Source organism: Camelus ferus, chromosome 11, assembly GCF_009834535.1.
Source record: "Camelus ferus isolate YT-003-E chromosome 11, BCGSAC_Cfer_1.0, whole genome shotgun sequence".
Lineage (NCBI taxonomy): Eukaryota > Metazoa > Chordata > Mammalia > Artiodactyla > Camelidae > Camelus > Camelus ferus.
In genome coordinates, this window is record NC_045706.1 from 58,683,797 (window position 1) to 58,707,484 (window position 23,688).

Consider the following 23,688-nt stretch of genomic DNA (forward strand, 5'->3'; position numbering starts at 1 on the left):
GGCCACCTGGCTAGAGAGAGGTCACTTTGCAGGAAATGCCTCTCCCTCCTGGATGGCTGATTGCCACTTGGCTGATTGTTGCATTGAGACAGTGCACTGGGCAGAGATGCTCTGAAACAGCCTCTTTCCTCCCTGATGAGCAGGATTTTACCTGCTTCCATCACCTAAGTGCATTGCTAAGTGCTTTTAAACTCCACATGCCTGTGCCTGAAATGGCGAATGTGTGTGCATGGACCTCAGTGTTCATGCATGAGTGTGCGTATAGCCTGTGTACACTGACTTCATTGGTGGATAAGTCTCGGTGTGTTGGTGAATATCTTGTTTTTCTCTGAGCTTGGATACCTGGTTGCCCCTGGCAACCGTATGCTTGACTCTGCCAGCCGCTGAGTGCTCCCTGGGACACATTTTATTGCTCACCCTGCTTCCCCCCTCTTCCAAACCTGACCATTGGCCATTGCAAATTTCTGTAGCAGGAGTTTTTCTTTTTTCTTTTCCTTGCTAAGGAGAGAACCTCTCCTCTCTCTGGCGCTCAGCACCCAATGTCAAGTTCAGAGGTCAGAGAATGAAAGTTGGAGGGAGGGTCTGATATCACTGACCATCGTCCCTTTCTCCCTTACAGAAGGTGACTATTAATTTGCTCAACTGATTCATTTGGAATATGTGTACTTCTCTCATAAACAGTCTCTCTGACTTTACATCGCAGAGAAGGGGAAAAAAGACAGTAATTAAAGCTATTGGCACAGGAAATTGTTACCTATCTGGAGTTTCCTGGTATGAAAGGTGAGAATAATAAGGATCAAGCATAATTTCATTTATTAAAAGCCACCAATGATATGAAATAAAAGAATATTTTAGATATGAAAAAATGTCACACCAGGAACAGAAATGCTGTCTCTTTTACTGTGTTCATAGCCAGAAAAGGCCAGTTAAAATATTTTGAGCTTTTATCTCATCCTGCATTGCCAAGGTTAGGAGTGCAAAACAAGGCTTTTGTTAAGACATAGAGGCTAATTTTTGAGCCTGTAGCTGTGGGAGGGAAAGGTGAGTTCCTCCAGAAAGGTTACTGAAAATAAAGGCAGAGGGTGATGAGTAAGTAATCCTTTGTCTTGGAAGCATAAGGCCACACGGAGACCCAAGTTCCCCACTGGATCTTGCCTATCCCTGTGATTATTAAAGAAGGCGCAGACCAGAGGAACTGAGCATTCCTTCTGTGTGATCCCAGTGGTCTTTTCTTCCTTTGTGTGTCCTTGGTCTTCTTTCAATGCTTGAAAAGATAAGATGAAGTACGGAATTGGCTTCACTTTGGCAAGATTTAGAAGGATTCAGAATTTAGAAGCTGGGCAGTTTTTTTCGTAAGAAAATATAGAAACCCTTTGGGATTCCTGTCCAGATCCATGTGTCTGTTCAGATAATCTGGGAATGCCTGTGCGGTCTCTGCCTCCCTGTCCCCAGCCTCTGGAACCTGCAGCCAGCACTGGAGAAGTCTCTCATGGGTGTAGGGACAGAAGGACACGGCCCAGACAGTCTCCTTTCAGTGCCCAGAAGTTGAGATCTTGATCATGAAAACCAAACTCCTCAAGTCAGTCCTATTTGGCCCAAGGCTGGCAGTGGGGCTGTTTCTCCCACAAAGGCCTGGAAGTCAGAGGGGGAACTTGTGATGCAAAAGGTGAGGCTGGGGAGCATGTGAATCTGGAGGTCCAGGGCCCAGGCTGGTGATCCCGGGGCCATAGAAATGACAGGGCATCTGGATGTTCACTGGAAATTGGTACCCATGGACCTTCTGTGTGCCAAATATTGAGAAGCCAAGCTGTGAGTCCTCAAAGGATGATAGCTCCTTAGCCCTAAGGCTGAAGCACAGTGAAGCAACTTCTCTGATGTCAGAGCAGGTATAGAGTTGAGAGAAGAAACAAAGTCACACAATGCTTAAAAGAATCTTCATTCCGCAAGGCCATGGAAACACTTCCCGAGGTTGTGTGGCCCAATTCTCTCCTAGGAATTTTCCAAGAAATCCCATATTACAGGAAACTCTTAGGATAACCAAAAATTAGGATTACTTCTCAGCTGGTCCCTCACATTGCTCCCCAGTCGATGTGGGGAGACTGTATACAGACTGGGAGGGGAGGGGGTGCCTCTACCTTCAATCGTATCTGAGGCCTAAGAATTTTCACTCATGACCGTCCACACCAGTGGGATGGAACCCAGCTCACGCCCAGGAACAAGCAGAGAGCATTTCTTGACCCGAGAGAAGAAGAGGGTAGGGAGCAAAGTCAAGTTTTATTATTAAACAACTTTAATCCAAATGCTGATTATTATTTGCAGTGTCTGAAGGCACAAAATATACCTAAAATGTATGGAATCATCTAAACAGAGTTATAAATCCAAAGAGCAAAGCATGAAAAAAAAAAGATACATTCTGAGCTTGACACAGAAATCTGAGTCGGGAAGAATTTTTTCTATAGAACTTGCTTGAATCTCAATCATTTCCCCTCATGCCAAGGGTAGGAGATTTTAAAAAATAACATAACCTGGTGAGGAATAACACCATGAGGTGTTAAGATTCCTTTTTTTTTTATAAGCAGAGTATCTTTCCCTCAGAGAGGCACCTGCTATCTTATTCTCTTTCTCTCTGACACACGCACACACGCGCGCGCACACATATACACACACACACACACCCCCTCTCTCTCCTCTCCCTGACATCCATTCTAAGCAAAGCTGCCCGAGAAGACACCCATGGTATACCCCAGAAGGCAGGTCATTTCAGGGAAACAAACAAACAAAAAGACTTGAGTGTGGGTGGGGTAAGGCAGTGAGACCAGAATTTGTTTAAAAAAATAGAGAAATATATATGAAAAAATTAACCATCCAGCGCAGGACTCCCTCGACCCCAAAGTGCTGATGGGAAGAAAATGAAGCCTGTTTTTCCTCAGGGTAAGTGTCACCCACCACGGCTTCCTCACGTGCCTGCACCCAGCTCTGGGCTCTATACGCTCTGATTGGACAAATGTCAATGGATCACCGTGGTAGCACTAATATCGGGCCATTCTCAGCATCCAGAGATAAATAACATCATTATAAACACTCTTATCCCCAGGGAGCTTTTAGCTGACTGTGCGATGCAGCCGTTCCTTACTGCTCAATCATATCACGTGGGACTTTGGGAAAGAAATCAATCCTGGGCTGGTTATCACCCTCATAAATACTTCTCTGGGGTAACTCTACAAGGCTAGAGGAGAGGCAATCAATAGGACTTCGTATTTCTCCACCACCACAGACCTGAGCTCTCAGCCCTCTGAGGACTGACTGCTGGGGGAGGGAGCCCCGCCCCTCCCAGTGCCAGACATGGGCTGTGTTGACCACCCCGGCATGTTAGGTGAGCAGAATCACCCTGGTCTCCAGAAGGAGAAGAGCTGAAGTGAGACAGCTCAGATGGCTGGGATCACTCTGCAGCTGGCATCTTTCCCCTAACCCCCTCTCTGATTCTACAGTTTAATTGCCCCAGAAAGGGTAAGGGCAGGAGGGAGGGCTGTCAGGTTGTCTTAGCCTTAAGAAACAGAGTTTCCTAGCAGGTTTGCCAGCTCAGGGATAGGCCCGGAATCTCAGAGACTATCTGATGCTCTCAGCCGGGAGGGTCCCTGCTAAGGGCTGGATCACAGGATGAGGGCTTCCAGTCTAGAGAAGGTGGTGAAATGACGTGAGGGCCCCTTCTGGGTCCTGGCCCTGTTTGGCAGACCCTCCTGCAGGGTTTAAGACCCAGAGACATCCTTTTGCTTTTGAAGCTATGTCCCTGGGGGCTGGGAATCACTTGTCTTCACACCACACAGAGTTACGCTGTTCTTTGGCTAGGAGCCAAGGCTTCCTCTTACCTGAACAAACATGGTCCTTTTTACCTATTCCAGGCACTCCCATCACTTAGAGTGTGGGTCTGCTCACCTGGGGTACCTCTCTCCCCTCCTTCAACAGGATTCTCTGACCTGAAACCATGAGTCCCACCCCAAGGGAATACTCTCCCCCCACCTGTCTTCTCGTCCCACCACCTCACCTGGTCCACACAGCACACCTCACACCTCCCCATCCTTATGGACAAAGCCAAGCCCACCTCTGCCCAGCCTCCCCGAGGCAATGAGGGGGACCTACCCTTCTTCTCCCATAGTCAATTACTTGTTGATTCTTCTAATTAGGGGGGAAAAAAGTAAAAAAAAAAACAAGGCCAACAGCATAACTAGAGCACATCAGCCTCAGAGCCCTCAGAGATGGTGGCCTCAGCCTGGATGCTTCTCTTGGGCCAGTGGAACACAGCGGCACGCAGTGGGGGGACCCACAGCACCGCCCTGGGTCCTGGGAGCCTCCTCGGTCTCAGGCTGACGGGCAGAGCTGATCACCTTACAGCACAGCGACCCAGGGGCCAGGCCGAGGTGGGCTCGAGGCTCACCCTTTATCTACCCAGAGGACTGAGAGGAACAAAGGGCCAGGAGCAGAGGAGCAGGGCGGGAAACCAACCGTTTTCCTGGGCAGCAGGCAGCACCAGGGGCTCCTGCACAGGGACTGGCTGCTCACCTCCCCAGCCCCATCAGCCAGAGGGGCTCCTTCTTCGACGGCCCCTCCTGCCCTCGTCCTCAGAAAGGCCCGGGAACAGGGGGGGCTTCTTTGGCACTTCAGAATGATCACAAGTAATTTGCCTTTTTATTCATATAGAACAAAATTTACAAAGTCATTCATACAGTTTTTGTTTTGTTTTTTTTTTTTACTGACTTCGAAAATTGGGAATATTCAAAATACACTTTTACCCCACTCCATTCTGTCATTATTTACACGTATATACAAGAAAAATGAAAGAGTCTCTGTGTCTGTGTGTACGTGTGCGTGTGTCGGTGTGTGTGTGGTCTGTGTCGTCATTTTCCGGTATTAAAAAGCTCTGCTGGTCGGGTGGGTGGACGGGCGGGCGGGCAGGCGGCGCGGTCAGATGGAGGTGCCGTGGGAGGTGTCCAGGGCCTCTGGAAGGACGCCTCCGGGCACCGGCTGGAAGGACATGGGGATGGGGGTCTTCACGGGGCTCTGGCGGAACAGCCCCCCGTTGGGCGACCTGTGTTTGCACTGCATGGAGGGCATGGTGGCCGAGCTGCTCAGGGGCAGAGGCAGGTTGCTGCCGGGCCCCGAAGAGAGTGTCCGGCTGGTGCCGTGGCTGCTTTGCTCGGGCAGAAAGGTGCTGACCGACAGCTGCGTGTTCTGGTACTCCCGCGTCGGCTCCAAGGCCTGGCTGGGGGCCAGGCCCCCCATCTCCAGGGCCGAGAGCTCAATGGACGCTGGGGAAATCTGCTTGTGAGCGATGTCTTCATCCATGAGGCTGTTCATACGCCGATGCACCTGCTCCAGATTCACTTCTTTGTCCTGGAGGGCGAGCACAGGAAGGTCAGGCCAAGCCCTAACGGGAGCCAAGCCTGGCTTTCTACAAACTCTCGGAGGCCAGAGACCCCACGTCTGCTCAGCCTGCTGGGCAGTGGGTGACCATGCCCCCATTTCTCCCACCTCCCCTCAACCATATGGCCAGCCCTCAGTGACCTGGGGTACCAGGAGCCGAAGACACTGCCCCCGGGTAGCAAAAACCCTTCAAGCAGGACTTGGCAGCTCCCTTCTGCTCTCTGCTTAGAATCACTGTCACACCCAGAGGCAACCTTTGGGAGAAGATGCTTTGAACAACTGGCAGAAATAGCAGAAGGCAGGAGTCCCATGAGATTAATAATAGGAAATGGTCCTTGAGCCCCTAACATGCCCCACGCATTTGCCATTTAGTGTTCACAACACTCAAAAGACTCCATGTGATCATCCCCACTTTACACAGAAAGACGCTTGGGTTCAGGAAGGTCAGTGACCTCCCCAGAGTCATATCCCCAGTAAGTGGAAGAGGCAGCTCCGGAAGCCTGGGGTACGCAAGATCTCCAGAGATGCCGGGGAGGGGACAGGCCCCTGTCTGGAAGGCGCGTGGGGTCCTGGATGAGGATGAGGGATGGGATGGTGAGCGAAGGGACTTCCCAGGAGTCAGCTGACCTTCCTGGTATCAGGCATGTTGAGGTTGTTGAGATAAGTTACCCTCACACCTCACTCTTTTTCCATATGGTGAATGGCATCAAGGAAGTCGTTCACTTACATATTTGCATAAGAAAGAAAACAGAACAGATATCATTCTTTGATATTTTTGTCTGAAGTGTCAGAATAAATCAAAGAGACCAAACTGCTTGAAAGCTAATTTGACAAAGACTATGTGATCTGCTTCCTCAGTTTCTTCCCTGTGAGGTGGGGTACGAAGCCCCACGGTGTCCACGGAAAAGCCACACCAGCCCCTCAATGAGGTGTTAGGAGTTAGTACTAATGTGCCAGGCAAGTTTGTTTCCACTGCCTATGCTTCCCTGGTGTCAAACTCCCAGAGAAATACCATGTCAAAGCTCTGCTCTGAGACAGAACATCACAGCTGTCTAATGCTGACACCCATACAGCAGAGAGAGGAACCTGTCCCCTGCCCACCTCGTAGGGTTGTTAGAAATACCACAAAATGTAAAAGTCTTGAATGTGCTTTCAAAAGAAAAAAGAAGGAGCCACACAAATCCAAGGGCCATTCCAGTGGCTGCTTTGAGCTCCTCTGAGGCTGGCGGGAGAGGATATTCTTCCGGAAGAGGCAAACCTGAAAAACTGGTGTGAGTTCCCCTCTCATACGGGAGGGAGCACATGGGACGAAACCTTATCCCAGCCTTTCCCAGGCGAAGGCGCTGTCTCCGCAGTCTACCCTGGGCTCCCAACGCCCCCTGGCATGTCAAATGCAGGGCCACTGCTCTTTCCACAACTGCTGAGTTCATGACTGGCACACAGGGCTGTCTTTCCCAGAACAAGAAAGCTGACAACACCCATACAACAATGAAGAACTCAGTCTAAGCCAAGAAGAAATCTGAAGATAAGGAAGCCAACAGGTTTGAGGGTGGAAGACCCTGCGGGGAGTGGTTTGGTGTCAGAGACGGAAACCACATCAGAAATCATTGACAAAGCCCCATGGGCAGAGCCAACATTCCAGTGATCCGAAGCCCCACACAGCAGAGCTCAGCTCACTGATGCTGGGAGACCAGCTCTCAGCTGGGGGACACCTCAGGGTGGCAAGTGTGGTGGGTGTAACTGGGGGAAGTGGCTAGAAAGTACCAGGGCTTTACTCAGTCACAGACAATATGGAGCATGCAGTGTCTCTTACTGACTCCCTCAACACTTTGCAAAATATGCAAAAACCAAATCCAAGTTCTCGTCTTAGTTGATCCTGCTCTGTGCAATCTTGCCCTTCCCTGTGTTTCATTTATATGCTTTGTTTCTATTCTTGCATATCAAACTATTTTTAATAGTGTTTAAATCACTATATTAGGCCTTGGCTGTTTTAGTGCCATCAAGCACCAAGTCCCCCTTCCTAAGAAGACCATGGTTTATTTGCTTTTGGGGAATCACTTTTTCCCTACCGGGTAACATCTGGCAGTGCCCTGCCTACCTGTAGCCAAAAGATAGGCCCGTGACCCAAGTAAGAACTATAGAACTGAACCTGAACCTTGAACAAAGAGATACAGAGACAGGAAATGGTGGACGCTCCATCCATTACAGTGGTAGAGCTTCAACAAACTTCCTACTCTGTGGCCATCCTCCTGGATCTTGTCTCCCAGCTTTGGACCAGCCTTGACTTCTGCCCATCACCCAGCATGCTTCTCTAGCCTTCTCATGGCTGCTGTGAGCTCCCGATAAGCTTCCGATGCAGCGTTTTCATGTGGGTTAGCCAAAGTCAGCACCACAGCTGTATTGGTAAATATTTATAGCTACAGGCTATTTTCATGTCAAAATATATGTAGGGCACAAGACAGGTACCAGAAAGCCTAGAAGCTGGAGAAATTGAAGGAGAATTTCAGACACTTTTTGGAGTTTAATAATATAAACGTTCCTTCTCTTTGTAGCTAGCAAAGCTTTGATTAAGATGGATAAGCCGAGTGCCCACAATGGCAGAGCCAATGAGGGAAAACTGATAACCAAGTGGTCCTGGAATCATTGGAAGAACTAGTTAGTTGCATGATCTTGCCTTTTCCTGCTTTCTATTTTATTTCCAGGGCTTTAAGCATTCTTTTTGAGTTTGGAAATAAGTAGTTTAAGAGTAGACTGATTTGGAGTGGGAAGTGAGTATCTTGGTCCCAGCTCTGTTCACTCTGGATTCTGGCAGTTAGATGAGAGAGCTTGGACCTTTTTCTCATAGTTAGTGGAAAACTCGACCAGGACAGGTGTTCAGGAGATGCTCTCATTTTGTTGGGGTCTATAGACAGAGGAAGGAAAAATTCCTACCAAAGAAGGCCATAAGGAGACAGAGAATCAAAAGTGGGGGCAAAGTAAAAGGAGCCCTGTAACCCAGCAGAAGCCTATGGGGCTTTCCTGGGACAGACTCCCCCCCAACCCCGACACCCCTGCCTCTTCCACCTGCCTCTTCTCTTGTGGTAGAAAAACGTTACCCAAATTCCAGGGAGCAAATTTAATCCAAGACATGAGAAAATGCAGAAACAAAGGAAAACAGTCAAGCAGGACAAAATAATAACAGTTTAGCCATTAAACAAAGTCACAGACCTTTAATTCCTCCTCAAGGGATAGAGATAATATTCTGAGCCATCTTCTTGAGCTGGTTTGCGGATAACCAAAACCCCTACCAGGTGGAAGAAGTTACCTGTTTGCTGCCCACAAGCACATAGACCTCAGACCAGTTGGAATCAGAATCCTCATGATGTTGATTCTTGAGTACCTCACCACCAACCAATCAGAAGAATGTCCACAGGCTGATCATGTACCCCACAACCCTCCCCCTCCCGCTGTTTTTAAAAACTTTTCCCTGGAAGTCACTGGGGAGTTTGGGTCTTTTGAGCATTAAGCACCCTTTCTCTTTGCTTGGCGCCCTGCAATAAACACTGTGCTTTCCTTCACCACAACCCGGTGTCAGGTGTCAACAGATTAGCTTTGTGGCAGGTGAGTGAACCCAAGTTTGGTTCAGTGACAGTCCTCTTACCTAATGCCAGGGACACAAAAATAAGGAGGGCTTTGGGGGAAGATCAACCAACCAAAATCTTCTGGAGAAACATGTGAGCTAAAGAGGTCACTGAGATGAAATCCTTCACCAGTGAAGTATAAGGGAGAGGAGGCTTGAGGGGGTAGTATCATTAAAGTGGTAGGAGACAGGCATGAATCTCTCATAATAATCACAGCTCCAAGGAGTTGACCAGGTAGTCACAAAGCATCCAGAATGAAGACCAGCCCAGAGTGTGAGTGTGGAGATAATCCCGTTACCTTAGGGTCAGTATTTTTGGAGGAAAGAGCCAGAATAAATAGTTTTTTAAATCCATATTTTTTCCTTGCCTCCAATTAAGGACAAATGAAGGAATTCCAAGGACTGAAGAGCTCTGCAGTGGGTCTCAACTTCCATTTGAGGTTTTCATTAGCCTATAACCTCTCCACGTCAGGACACAAGACAAAATGTCCACACCAATGGAACAAACTTTCCAAGGAGACCTTTCCACACCAAATGGTGGTCAAGAAATTCATCCTATCCACACCAATGAGACCTCATTCTATTCAAATTCTATTACTGCTGGTAGATCCAACACAAAAATCACACCTTGAAAGAGGAGGATGCCTTCAAAAGCTTCCTACATTGATTGTCTAACTGGACAGAAAAAATGAGCAGAGCCAAAGCAAATACCTCCCTCTCCTCTCCGGAAAACACACACAGCCCATTTTTGAGTCTCCCAATTTGTCCTCTAAGGTGCTTGTTTAAGGGGGCAGAGCTGAAGTGCAGAGAGCTGGGAGAAACCAGCTGATTTGGAAATAATGGAAGCACTGTCTTCTTGGATCAGATTTAGCACACACTAAGTCATTTCTGGTGGCCCCCTGGCCAAGGAAATAGGAGGCAGAAATAATCTGCCTGCTCAAGGAAAGAAGCAGGAGTGATTTGAATAATTATCTATATTTTAGACAAAATGGGGACATTCTATTATGTTATGCAAATTCAAATAATGGACTTTTTTATGTGCACTACATCAGTTTACATCCTCATTATCTCAAGGTTTCGGTGTTCAACCAGGTAATGACAGCTGTGGAAAGAGACTTGGAAGCTTGCTGCTGCATTCATTAATTTACTGTAGGTAACTGACCTAGTCAAACATCCCTGAATATGACATAAAATTCACTGACTGCATTTATCCATGAATCCAGCTGAATTCCAGCTCTGTGTTTCTCACCTCTTATTAAATATGACAACATATGCACCAACAGAGGTTACTGTGGACCCTCTCCCAGGCATTGTCTTGCAGAGAAGTAAAGTTCTGTAATTAAGCTGCTGTTCACCAACGTGGAAATAGTACAGTGTACTGGAAAACGGTAATTAACTAAACTGTCGTCTATGTAACAGCGGGTTACCCGCGGGACTCATTAGAACTGACTTTGGAGTCCAACGGCTCCTATTTTAAGTTGGGCGGGAACAAAATAGGACGAGACTTCTCACCTGGCTAGGATGGTTGTAGGAGGCGATGTCCTGTTACCGCAGACCAACCAACCAGATGCTAAATAAGACCTAACTGGCTGGAAGAAACGCTATCAATGTGATCTTCTTAAGTGTTCATCCAAAGACTTGCCTGAACCCAAGGGGCTGGACTCTGAGAGGTCTAAGAGTAGTGGCTGAGTAAGAGCAAAGAAGCTCAACTTTCAATCAATGAAGTGGTCTCGGGAGATGATGGGAATTTTTTGCAGAGCATTATGGGAAAGGGTTTTGATGAGCTTAACTGCAGATTTTGTGGGGGAGGGCAATGAGAGAAGGGGGCACAGAGACCTCCTATCATGAATGGTAGAGGCAGGTACACACCGGGTGAAGAGCCCTGCTGAAGGTTATGCAAGTCTATGGTAGTGGATCACCAGGATGAGAGACAATATCTACCTGGTTCCAAAAATCCGAGCTCCTTTCTACCCAATTCCCCTTAGCGTGATAGTGTAGACCAGTGGTTTCCTCTTGGCAGGATCTGAGAAACACATGTGGAGCCTCTAGAAATTCCAGTTGTTCAGATCTGCTTAATATGAGCCTTTGGGGAATGGAGCCCAGGCATCTGTATTTCTAAGAGGCTCCAGGATTAATCGCCTCTGATGTGCAGCCAGAATTGAGCGCCATTGATCCAGCTGCAATGATTACACAGCAGTTTAACATTAACAACGCTTTCCTTATAGGATCCTAGACTGGTTCATTCATTCGATAAACACTGAGGCTCCTACTACCAGATGAGCGAATGTTCTTCATGAAGCATCCATCTTGATCCCTGGCACATAGAAGATCCTCCATACTTTATATTCATCATCCCTTAATGAGAGGTTTCACTGCTCCAGAGACTGGGCCAAGTGATGGGAATGCAGAGCGGGAGGAGCACCAGCAGACTCAAAGCAGAGACGGCTCGGTAAACCATTAGCGGCAATTTGGAATTACAGCCAATGTGAGTGTGTACGCGGGCAGGCGAGGCAGCTGGTGGAGATGAGCAGGAGAGGTTTTACAGGAAGGAGGGAAGTCTAACCTGGTTTTGAGATGCACGCTGGTGTGTGGTGAGTGTTCAGTGCCTGGAACTGGAAGCTCTGGGCTCAGGGCTGAAAAACACACTCACTGCCCTTACTCTCCTGCTAAGAGATCTGGTAACAGCAGTGTAGCCAGTGGGCCAGGCTCAGTTTTCAGCCAAAGATGTGAGCCCCTCTGGGGTTCAGAGGATGTAAGCGCCTAGCTAGGAGCCAGGATCTGGCTCAGAGAAGACTCTCAGTTACACCCCCCATCCTCAAACCATCTGGAAATGCTTGGTAGGAACCCCTGCTCCTGCACACACCCGATGGAAGGGCCAGTGGCAGACAAATCATTCATATCCCAGTTCCACCCCTGCCACTTCTGAGTCCCATTTCTCCAGGGATAAGGATGCCTTCCTCAAGTGCTGCTGAAGACGATCAGGAGAGTTAAGAAGGTAACATGAACTTTTCCTGGCACAGAGAAGGTGCCCTAAGATGTGACTCATCTTCCTCACATCCAGTACTGCCCATCACAAGGTCCCTGGGAGGGAGGAGGCCCTTGGCCACCATTCACCAAGCACGTTCCCATTGGCTCAGGGGCTGCATAAGGCCCCTGACATGCTGTCCCTCATTGAACCTCAGGGCCACACTGGGAGGTTGGCATAAAAGAAGAAGGAAAAGGTGCAGGAAAGGATGCCTCTACATGGGGTTAAGAAGCATCGGAGGTGTAGTGGCAGAGAAAGGCGTACCTCCGAGGAGAGTGCTCCTAGCAGCAAATCTTCCACAGAGAGCAGAATGCGTTGCGGGGGTTTGCAGATGGAATTTGGCCCACTGGCCAGAACGGAGGGGCCTGGCTGCAACTCTGCCCCGGCTGCCTGGCCACCTGACCTCTGCCAGCCCCTGTCTGCAGTGGAAGCAGGGATGGGGTCGGGATGGGGGGCAGGCGAGGCAGGAAGCTACAAGAATTCCAAGCTCCCAGCCCAGTGACAAGCGACTCATCCCTCACTTCTCTTGTCACCTCCCGTTTGTGCAGTTCTCATCTTTATTTCATGAATATTTTATTCTCAGAGCAATGGCTCCACTTCCCCTCATAAATCTAGAGAGTGGCTCTTTACTGCATCTGCGGAGCTGGGCGCACTCACCTGCATTGGGTAACTACATAATCGTCTGATTCCTTAGAAAAAAAATATGAGCTCATATCCACATGAATATTAAGAAGCTGAGTGCACATTACCACTCTTCCCCAAGTAGGTGTCTGAACTCTGAAGAATCGCAGCACAAGCTGTTAAATATGACTAGGACTCCACCCAAAGACAGGTTTCTGGCTCTTAAGAAATATAACCAATGCCCCGAAATGAAGCATTCTGAGATTAACCACACTTCCACCTAATTGCAAATGCTGGTCTGTAGAACATGGGCAACCGGCAACACAAAGTTGTCCTGGATTGGATACCATTATTATTTGTCAAAGTTGAAAACAGCTGCTTCTAAAATCCTGTTGTTGCCACCCTTTCCTGGTTCCTAGTCCCTATGTGATGAGGCAGAAACCCCTTGGTCTGGCATCTAAGTCCTTCAGAGCAAGTTCCTGCTTGATACCCTGGCCTCCTGTACTCCCATCTCCTTGCTGGAGCCCACATTCCAGCCCTCGGAGCTGCCGGAGGTGGGATGACTTTGTTTACCCCTGCTGATCACCCTGCCCAAAAGGCAACATCCAATCTCATCTCCAGCCCCAGGATTAGTAGCAACCCTTCAACACTCAGTTCTAGCACGTCCAAGACCCAGGAACTCCTCACTACCCAGGAGCCTACGTCTGTGACTCCATGACACCCTGGCTGGGTTGGGTGGCCCTGAATGTCTGATGGAACCCGCTGCTCACTTCAGGACTGCCCTGATCAACAGCACGACGGAGACTGCTTGGCTGACCTCTCCCCAACATCTGCCCATGCAGCGGTCAGCCCTCTGAGGACACGGATTGTGTCACTACGGGCATACTTATTAAAGGAAGAAGGCGAGGAAGGGAGCAATTTCATTTGAACACCAGAAACCCAGAAGAACAGGTAAAAGATAGAATATCTCCTCCTTTTACCATGTAACACCCCGAGGGGCTGGAGGAAGGGCAGCTACCATGCTTTGTCCAACCTGCCTCTACATCAACTCTCTTTCCTATCCCGAAGCAGGTTGGCACCCTCAGGCAGAAAGTTCCACATTTTCTAAGCAGGACCAATGTATTTCACTCTTTCCTCTTGTGCCTGAGATCCTGGGCTTATGCAGAAGCCAAAAAGGAAGACAGGATGCTTTCCTGGCAAGAAGGGAGCTGTTCTTCCCAGCTAGATCACCCCTTGGTCTCTTGGTCTTTCTTTCTTTTTGCCTCTGCCTTCTATGTCTCTCCAATGCTCTCTCTTACACACACACACACACACACACACACACACACACACACACACCCTGTGACAATTCATTCTGGGCTGTCCAGGCTGGACCAGGCACTCTATACTGAACCAGGAGATGTGACGAGACAAGGCTGGAAGCAGACAAGGATGTCCAATCCTGAAGAAGGATGGCCTCTCGATGTACCTGGCTCACAAGTGACATTCTGGAGGGCTGGGTTTGAGACTGTGTTCCCTGGGTGCCACACTGCCCACAATGTCCCAGAATGGTGACTCCATGACAGTGCAATGCTCGACCAGCTGGAAAACCTTGTCCTCCTCCGCTGACCAAAGGGACATTTGCACAGAGGAAATCAAGATGCTGTAAACTTCATAGAAAATTGTCCAGTAGCAAAAGAAGCTTGACTTGGGACCATTAACTCTTCTTTTCAAGTGAGGCAGGAAGCCCCATATAAAGACCAGCAGGACCCCCAAGCAGGGCCACTACTCTTGTGCCGGTACCATCCGGTTCCCTGGCCCAGAGGCTCTCTCACTTTTTGCCTTTGAAACAGCTTACTTACCCCTAAAATTCTATTGGTTCCCTGAGCTCACTTCTGATTGGTTATTTCCTTCACTCTTGCTTGGTTATTACTCTCACTTCTGATTGGTCCATTTGTAGTACTTCATTTGCATGGAGCTCAATCCTGATTGGTTATTTCTCTCACTCCTGATTGGTTTATTTCTACAAAGCTTGTTCCTGGTTGGTCAACTTCTGTTATACTTTATTTGCATATGATGTTGCAAAGTGTAAAACTGGCAGCCTATAAAGGCCTGTGTAAACGTACAGATGGGGTCCAGAACTTGGAGGGTTAACTCCTCTGGGCCCACTGGCATAATAAACCTGAGTTCTCCAACTCTCCGAGTGCTGCTTGGTCTCCCGCCCGGATCCAGGTTGCTGTCACAACTGAGCTGTAACAGCGAGCTGTAACACATTTTTCTGCAACACAAGGAGTTTTCCTCAAATCTCTTTCTTTTTTCTTTCCTGTGGCCCAGGGTGACAGGAGAGCCACTAAGGCAGTGAGAGACTCAGACCTTACACTTCCTTACGTGGAAGTATACAGATGGCCCGAGAGGAAGACGGATGGCCTGAGAACATTTCAGACATGCTGAGTCAAACAACAAGTTCCTTCCAGCAAAAACGAAGTGTGATGACAGGGAGCTCACTGCCTGGTATGAATGGAGTGTCTGTCCTCACTCCCAGCCATGCCAGGGGCTCCGATATAGGCTGACACGTGGGGCTGTGGCCACCCACTCTTTCCAGGCAGCAGAGATGGTGGCCATGGTGATGGGGTGCTGGTTATTCTATTGCTTTTTGTTTGAAAGTTATCCTGTTGATATCAACATAATCTATAAGTGGGGCTGTGATTCAAGAAGTTGCCGAGGTGTATGTGTCACGTGGTGACAGCCCCACAGTGGAGTGGCTGGGCTTGTGCTACCAAGCCTGCGTGTAGATTTTTGCCAGGACAGCATCCTTAGCAAATGATGACTGTTGCCGCCCTCCCCTAGAGGAGCTGGCTCCAGGAGAACTTGGCGAAGACTTTATATGAAAAAAAAAAGGAAGGAAGGAAGAGAAATAGCTTGAAGAAGAACACAAATCCAAAGAGAAGGAAATGTGGAGGGCAGAATCAGCTTGCAAGAAAGTGTGCTCAGAGCCCGGAGTCAGAACAGAGCCACAGACTTCCCTGTGCGCGCTGTGCCCGGAGGCATGTGGGCAGAGCCGGGCCCTTCAAGGAGGAGGAAGAGAAGAAGGGGTGGGGAGGGGCAGGGGCCGGTCCCCCTCACATGCTGGGAGAGCAGGGCCCACGGCCCCTGGTGAGAAGTCAAAGAGAACCAGGCAGGAAGGCGTTTCCTCTCTTACCCTACAGCTGGTCTCTCCAGGTCAGGGTGGAGGCACATGGGCGGGGCAGGGTGGGGAAGGGCTCTCTGGCGCTGCTCATGCGGTACCCGCTCTACAGATAAATACACGACTTTAGTGGCCACGGCTGGTGCCTTGGCACTTTGTTCAAGCATGAAAACATCCCCTATATTTGTTCTCTGGCTTTAAAAGCAAAACAAAATAACACCACCATCCCCCAGGGTAAAACACTGTCTCCAGACAGGGTGCTTGGGTCAATATTAACTGGACGAAAACCACCCGCCGAGTGGCCCAGTGGGACTGTCCTGCCTCTAGGCCGCAGAAAGGAGAAACAGGGCCTGGGGCACGGACCTCTTTGGGGGTCTCCTGGTGGCACCGGTTGCTGTTCCACCACAACTCCAGGGCGGCCACCAGGCAGGCGAGGAGGAGGCCGATGGCCAGGATGCAGAAGACCCCGGCGAAGCTGTGCAGCTTAAGGGATTTGCCATCAGCCTGGGCGCTGGTGTGGCTGGTGAGGTCGCAGCGGCCCGTGTGCGGCCACCACTTCTGCTTGAGCACATCCAGGTCCCCGGTGTCCTGAAGTTCCAGGATCCTGCAAGACACAATCCGTGTGAGCCACAGCCCTGGCGTCACCCTCACAGCCCTGGGGGCATTGGACCCTCCCCCACCATGCTGGCTCCTCCACAGACAATGCTGCACCCTCACAGCAGACAGGCAGGCTCTCTGCCTCGACTCTTCCCCTCCCAATCCATTCTCCACTCTACGGGCAGAGCACCCTTCTCCAAACACTCATCAGATTTGTCGTCTTCCTCCTCCAACCTCCATGCCCTCTCCCACCTTGTCCCACTGTGCACGGACCAAGTCCAATGGCAAAGCACACAAGGACCCTTCACATAGGCTCCTGGGACAAGCTCCGAGGATAAAATCGGGAAATATAGAAACGGACAAGGCAAACAGTCTGAGGACCTGGGAAAATGCTTTCTTAAAAACGTCAATAATTATATCCTAAGCTTCTCTCACTAGGATTCGCCAAACAGTTCATTCATTCGATCTGAGGAGCATCTGCGTTGTGCCAAGTACAAGGTTCAACACGGCTGAGAGTACGGTCTAGAGACACAGACCTGGACACTGAAACAATTAGGGTGATCAACGTGGAGAAAGAGGCTGTGATCAGCACGATGAAATGAAAGCAGAGGTACTAAGAAAGGTGCATCGGGAGGGTGGCCTGGCCTGGAGGGGGAGGGTAGACCTCGTCAAGGAGGTGACAGGAAAGCATAACATAGCTCACACGGGTCCAGTGCATCTCTGTGCCGGGGGATCTCCTAACTACTCGACCAGCAGTGTTTAATTCTCACGTCAATTCTTTGAGAAGGATACTTCCGTGTTCCTGTTGTTATAGAGAAGGAGATGGAGGTACAGAGAGGCGAAATCTCTTGCCAAAGTCGTCTGGTGTTTGGCAGATGATATTTAATGAGGAGGAAGAGCCTTCCCGAGACGAGAACCAGGTTTGAAAGTCTTGTCTAGGGGTAAGTGCTTGGCGTGCAGGAGAGGCTAAAACGTGGCGAGTGAGGCTGGAGGGTGGTGGGTGGGGAGGAAGGCGATGTGAGATGAAAACAGTGGACCAGGCAGAGGCGAGAATCTGGGCTCTGAGACGGTGTGAGGGGGATCTGGATTTCATCCTTGTAAGCCTCTGCCCTGGACCTGCGTTGCAGATCAGCTGTGACCACAGGCTAAGGCTGAGCTCAGTGACAATGCACGGGCTGTGACTGGTGGAGAGGGAAGGTGACAGTCCCACAGGGGGTGCCCTGCCCCGTCAGCATCACAGGCCGGCGTAGCATGGCCTCTTGCCGGCTGGGAACAGCCTGGCTCAATGCAAAGAGCAGGCTTTTGGAGGCACCACTCCTGCCCGGGTGTCCTCAGACAAGTGACTTGCCCCTGCTAAGCCTGGCTTCCTCATCGTTGCAAGACAGACCCACGATCCCCAGTAGGTGAGCTGATCCTTCGGAACCGGGGCTGAGCGGCGTTCTCCGTGGTTTCCCCTGCGCGAGCACAGTGGCCGGCACAACTCGAGCCATCAGTGGATGTTTGTTGCATCGATATGTGTTGTACGAATGTCTTAATCATGAAAACTAACCTGAACTAGAATGACTGCCATGAGGTAATGAGACAATGCCAGCTAAGTGGTCAGGGCACAAAAGATTTAGGATGCAGCTTGGCCACTGAGATAAAGGCATGATTTACTCGGGCATCTGTGTGGCTTGGGGTCGCACTTGGTATGCCATAGATCTCTTCTGTGACACATGCTGTGATTAACTGAGCAGCCGCAGTGTCCCATAACCTCCAAGTGGCCCTGGATGTGTCAGGGAAGCTGCGTGTCTGCACGTCCACTGGCTCGCACGGAGCGGTAAGTCGCTCCAGGAAGGTCTGAGTTGATGGGGCCTCCTGGCAGTTACAGGAACCCCAGGGCTGGATATGAGAGGACTCACGTTTGGCTGCTGGCTCGCCATGGAGAGGCAGCAGGGTTTTGCATTTATTGGCACAGTTTCTGCTCTGGTGGACATCAGTCCAAAGCCAGGCTCGGCCATCACACTGGCCATGTGAGGAAACCTCTCAGCTCAAGCTCTCGTACCCAGAAAATCTGAGGTCATAACAAAAGTACCTACCTCACAGAATTATGGTGACAAAGGGAAAAGAGGGAACACGTGGGACCCCTCAACTCAAGGTCCAACAAGAGCTTCATAAAACTAGTCAGTATGGCACACGGTCTGGTCAATATGGCACCATGGGTCCAGTGCATCTGGACCTCCTAACTGCTCGACCAGCAGTGTTTAATTCTCACGTCAACTCTCTGAGAAGGCTACTTCCGTGTTCCCATATTTATAGAGAAGGAGATGGAGGTACAGAGAGGTGAAATCTCTTGCCACGGTCATCTGGTGGTTGGCAGGGATGATATTTAATGAGGAAGAGCCCTTCTGAGATGAGAACCAGGTCCAATATTGACACAAGCTGCCTTTTATTGAGAACATATCCTCACACCAGCCTGCAGAGTAGTTCTGATGACGACGGGTTTACAGACGGAAGACCAGAGGCTCAGAATTGAGATGACTTGCTCCCGGTTGCAAATTAGAAAGAGGCCAAGTGGCTCTTCAGAGCTGGGTCACGCTGACCCGGAAGGCCATGCTCTTTCCGGAACACCAGGCTGCTAAGTGCAGCCAGCCAGCTCTCTGAGAGTCAGTTTCTGGCCTTGGGGACGGTGCGACTCCGACCAGAGCAGGGCCGTAGGGCCGGATTCCCACTCCTGCGCTCATTAACTGCAGTGTCGGGCAAGCGGCTTAATTTTGCTGACGCTTCCGTCCGTCCTGCTCCTTACACTTGTCTGTGCTTTTTTATGCCCAACATTATTCGAGGAAGAATGTCAGGCAATTTATAGGAAAACATAGAATACAATAAAACCAAACAAGCAAATCCAAAAGAAAATATAAATAGGTAAGCAACAGAGGAAAGATAAAACAAGTCACGGGGACAAAAATGACCCTAGGAATGAGGCCAAACGAATGCACACCATAATCATCTCTCCTCCTGCCTCTGAGTAAGCCAGAGCGATAATAGCCACTTCCTGAAGCCAGTGGCTCTATTTTGCAGACAGACATAATTGCAGGTGCTTTCCTTCAGTCAATAGTCATGGAGCCTGCAACACAGTAGGTGCTCCATAAATGGCTATTAAGTTGCTAAACATTTGCTGAATGCCTACTCCGCATGCTTCGGTCCACAAAAGGGCGACAGCACTGCAGCCCCGCCACACACATACATCACTTGTAGCCTACAGACCCCATCCTCTGCCAAAGCAAGGGAGCTGATCTGTTTCCAAGGAGATAACTTAGTTCTCGGGACTATGGGTAGGAGGGTTACGGCGGCTCCAGATAAGACTGGGATCTGTTATTTACCAAGGACCCTTTTCCTGTAAATGCATTGCTTCCTGGACCTGTCACCATCCTCCTCTCAGGTGTGACCCAGCCAGGGCCAGCTCACAGTTCTCTATGCACCATATAACGGAGCTTCTTAAAGAAACATTGGCACCAGTAAGTTGGAAACCTGAGGTCTGAGTGTTACCCCTAAGTAGACACCCATCTGCTCAGGTGGGGGCTGTGGGAGATACTTCCAGCCCAGGAAGGGTTATAACAGAGAGGCTGATGACAATACTTCGGGAGCCCGCTGGGGATATTGACTTACAGTTATACATCACGTGGCCTTCTGATGAAAGCAAAGAGTAATAAACCACTTCCTGCCAGAATCACACAGAAACTGGACTAGCCACTTTGTTCCCATCCCCTGAAGTATCCAGCCGAGAACCAAGCTATCTCTTCTCTCCAGTGTGTCAATGTTCACTTCAGCAGAGTTTCAGGAGATCTCAGAGCAGTTTAAGTGCAGAGGGACCTGAACCTGCCCACACTGGGGACCCTGTGCTTCTGTGAGCACTGTCTGGCGGCACATGAGCTGTCTTGGTGGTGGTGCGGCTGCTGTGTTGGCCTCCCAAGCTCCCTTACCATCTGTTCCAGGGAGGTGCTCACAGGTTGATGGCCTGTGGAAGGCCCTGAGCATCCCATCCCAGAAAACCAAGTGGGGAAACCTTGCAAACACCAATGTATTAATCCATCCTGGAGAGAAGCCATTTTTTCTTCATATTCAATCTGAGCAATGGATAAATCACTCCTCCTCCTTCTCTTGTGTCATCTCTCTCTTCCCCAGGAGGCAAGGGGAGGCTCGGAGTATACACTTGATTAAATTCTAGAGAAAACCCAAAAGCCTCATTTAACTTAATTAGTTCTACCCGTTTTCCCAGTTTTGCAAGCAAGCCACTGAATGAGTGAGTTACAGGACCTCCTCCTCAGCCTTTCCCTGACGGGGTGTAGGCTCAGGTGCTCACAATTAGGAGAGCCCGGTCAACACCTAGAAGGTAAGAGAAGGGAGGTGGGAGGGCTCAAGGTCTGACCGCAACATGGACCCAGCACTAGGGCTCGGGGCACCTGCATTCTTCTAGCTCTGCGAGTAGCTGGCGGAGCCACCCTCAGCACAAGTTACTCTCTGTGTGCTTGGGGATGTTAATAGTCTCTAAGAATTCTTGCCCCTCCAAGTGCTGGAAAGCATGTGTCAATCAGACAACTGAGGGCTGACCCTAAGCCTCGGTACCTCAGCACCTTGGCACCTGGACAGTTCCGCCGCATTTGGGATTTTGGTGGATCGAGGCAGAGCTCTGTAGTTCTGCCCCTTTACCTGTCAGGATGTCACCTCACAGATGTGTGTAAATGGTGGGCCCAAGGCTTAGACGTCCTTCGGGGCACGAGCCCCTGTTAGCAGGCTGGCTCCCAGGAAAAGGCCACCGAGCTCACCCATGCTCTTTCCCCCAGCCCTTCCTGAGAGGCCAAGTCACCTGGTCAAGGACTAAGGTAAGTAAGTCCCCACAGCGGAAGATGGCGGGAGGATAATGAGAAACTGTCTTCCTCAAGGAGGCCGGCCAGATGTTCACTTGCAAACTCAGTCACGCCCAAGAGTCCAGAGAAGATCAGGATGAAGGGATGCACTCGTACCAGAAAATCACAAGGGGGCTGACTAGGCCAAAGCAAACTAGACGTCCCTATGTTCATTTCTGGTGGACGGCATCCTCGTGCCTTTGCTTAGGCCAGGCATGCCCATTGCTAGTGTTAACCCAGGAAGCTGACCTGGGAAGGACGGGGAGGAGGCAGGCGACGAGGGCCAGCGTCGGTGGGTAGCGTCTGTTGCCTCAGCCCATGTGCAGATGCCTGTGGGGTCAATCTGCTTCTCTCACCCCACTTTTTCCCAAGTCTCCACACTGACTCTTCCCACTTTGCATTTTTGTAAGAAGTTATTACTGGGCTCTTGCCAGATCCAATTAATCCTGCATTCAGTTTTAAATTACTGACTCTCTCTGGATAACTCCTACTCATCCTCCAGGCCTCCAGGGTCACCTCCTCTGGGAAGTCCTCCCTGGTCTTCCGAATCTGGTCAGGTGCCCTCTTTTGTCCTCCTCCAGCCCCAGAATATCCTCTCTGTCTCACCTGCTGCCCTATGCTGGCATCACCTACTCACATCACAGCCCCCACTGAGATTAGGCACCTTCATGGGAAGGGACTGTATACTTCTTTTTTATCCCAGGACCGGGCACAGGCCTAGTTGGGGGTGGGGTGAGGGAGGAGCACGGATTGGCGCATAGTTGGTGCTGAGGTAAACGTGATGGATAAACAAGCTCTCATCTCCCAAAAGGAAAGTTATCCTCCAGCCCCAGCACAGGCGACTGTGGGAGTTGCCTCGGTGACCGGGCCTACCTCTGGGAGAAGAGGTCCCTGTAGGGGCTGCCGTGCTGCAGGGCGATCCCATAGCCCTTGCTGCTGACACGGTTGCCGATGACCGTCACGGAGCAGTCGTCATCTGTCAGGGCTGCGTACTCCACCACGGCCACGTCCCACAGAAAGGCGTAGTTCCCCTTCTTTGCCTGAAAGACCAAAATCACCGTGAAGTCAGGCAGACCTGGTCTGCTGTCTCAGTCTTCAGCAGCAAGACATTCCAATGGCGAGATTTGAGGGACCCCCTCCTAAGTGGTCCTCCTGTCCGGCCAACCAGCACAACAACTCTTTTATTTTCTGGTCTATAGATTCCACCACCGGTTGACGCCATTCACTGTGGTTATGTAAAAGGATGCGATGCTGCCTCCAGGAGGCCCCAGTGTAGCACATCTCACAGAGAGAGGGGGGCAAGAGGAGCCATACGTGGGCTCTAAGACTAGCCTCCTGGTCCCCGTGGCATGGACCTGTTTCTCAGATTAGTGAACTCACCTTGGAAACTGCAGAAAGTTTGACCCGAGGGAATTCAGATTTCCTGATCAGAGATTAAATAGTATCTATTGAATATTTCTACTTAGAAGTTGACTGAGCCCTGCTTAAGGTGAATGTGGGAGATGGCCCTAGGTTCAATGCCCCCAGGTGGCTGAGACTTAATATTTAAGTCCATGCAATGTCTGGGGAAGAACCCACTAAGGACAGCGTCCTGATTGTTACGGTGCCAAGCTGGATTTCTGCCACTTGCCTTTCACCGCCCACAGAGGAGTGTGTACATGTACCAACAGACACGCACACAAACATGCATACACACATTTATATATACGCATGTGTGTGCACACACGTGCACATATGGGCAGGTTTCTGGTGTCAGGGTTTCTGTATCAGTGCAACGGTTGCAGAGTATTCCATCAGGAATTTGCCTGTGGCTGCAGCCGCAGTCCCGCTCCATCACACCCACCCATAGCAGACTTTCAGTTCTATCCTGAGACTTAATCCTGACTTGGCCTGGAGTTTAGACACTCAGAGGGAACGCGAGCTACTTTGATTTTTGGAAGAAGATGCACACTAGACATTGTCACTTGGCCAGCTTAAAATAGAGCATACTGTTCTTAATGCAGCCAAGAGCCTGGTTTACAGTCTCCCCTTTGCTTTCTCCTTCGGTCCTACCACAGTTCACGTGAGATGCTGGAAGACCCCAGTCTGGGGCGGTGGCAGGGCTGAAACATCACAGGTAACCACAGGACAAGCTGGTAAGCTACAGGCTTCGTGGTACTGTCAGGGGTCTTGTTCCACGTTCCTGCCTTCATTCAGTCGAGTCTTCATGTCCACTGAGACTTCCCAGAGAGTGCCAAAGCTGCTCGGGTGAAGCTCATCAAGATTTTACTTCTTTGGGGACCCTACATGCCCACGGGCCAACATGGCTCATTTTCTCATCAGGAGTTTTCCACTGGAAGGATTTGTGGGCAGAGTGTGGCAT

General features: G+C 50.1%; 1 protein-coding gene across 3 annotated transcripts in view; it reads right to left on the reverse strand.

The window, feature by feature from the left end:
* Positions 1–4,667: 4,667 nt before the first annotated feature.
* The window catches only part of GRID1 (glutamate ionotropic receptor delta type subunit 1), a 611,661-nt gene continuing 592,640 nt past the window's right edge, over positions 4,668–23,688 (reverse strand). The window contains exons 13-16 of one of the 3 annotated variants that reach the window (XM_032491611.1): positions 22,200–22,366; positions 16,210–16,450; positions 15,862–15,952; positions 5,256–5,388 (exon numbers count right to left, since the gene is read on the reverse strand). In XM_032491611.1, coding sequence (XP_032347502.1) covers positions 15,863–15,952; positions 16,210–16,450; positions 22,200–22,366 — 498 coding nt within the window. In that variant the 3' untranslated portion in view covers positions 5,256–5,388; position 15,862. Of the gene's footprint in view, positions 5,389–15,860; positions 15,953–16,209; positions 16,451–22,199; positions 22,367–23,688 lie in introns of those variants that run through there. The other 2 variants (XM_032491610.1, XM_032491612.1) reach the window with 2 other exon arrangements.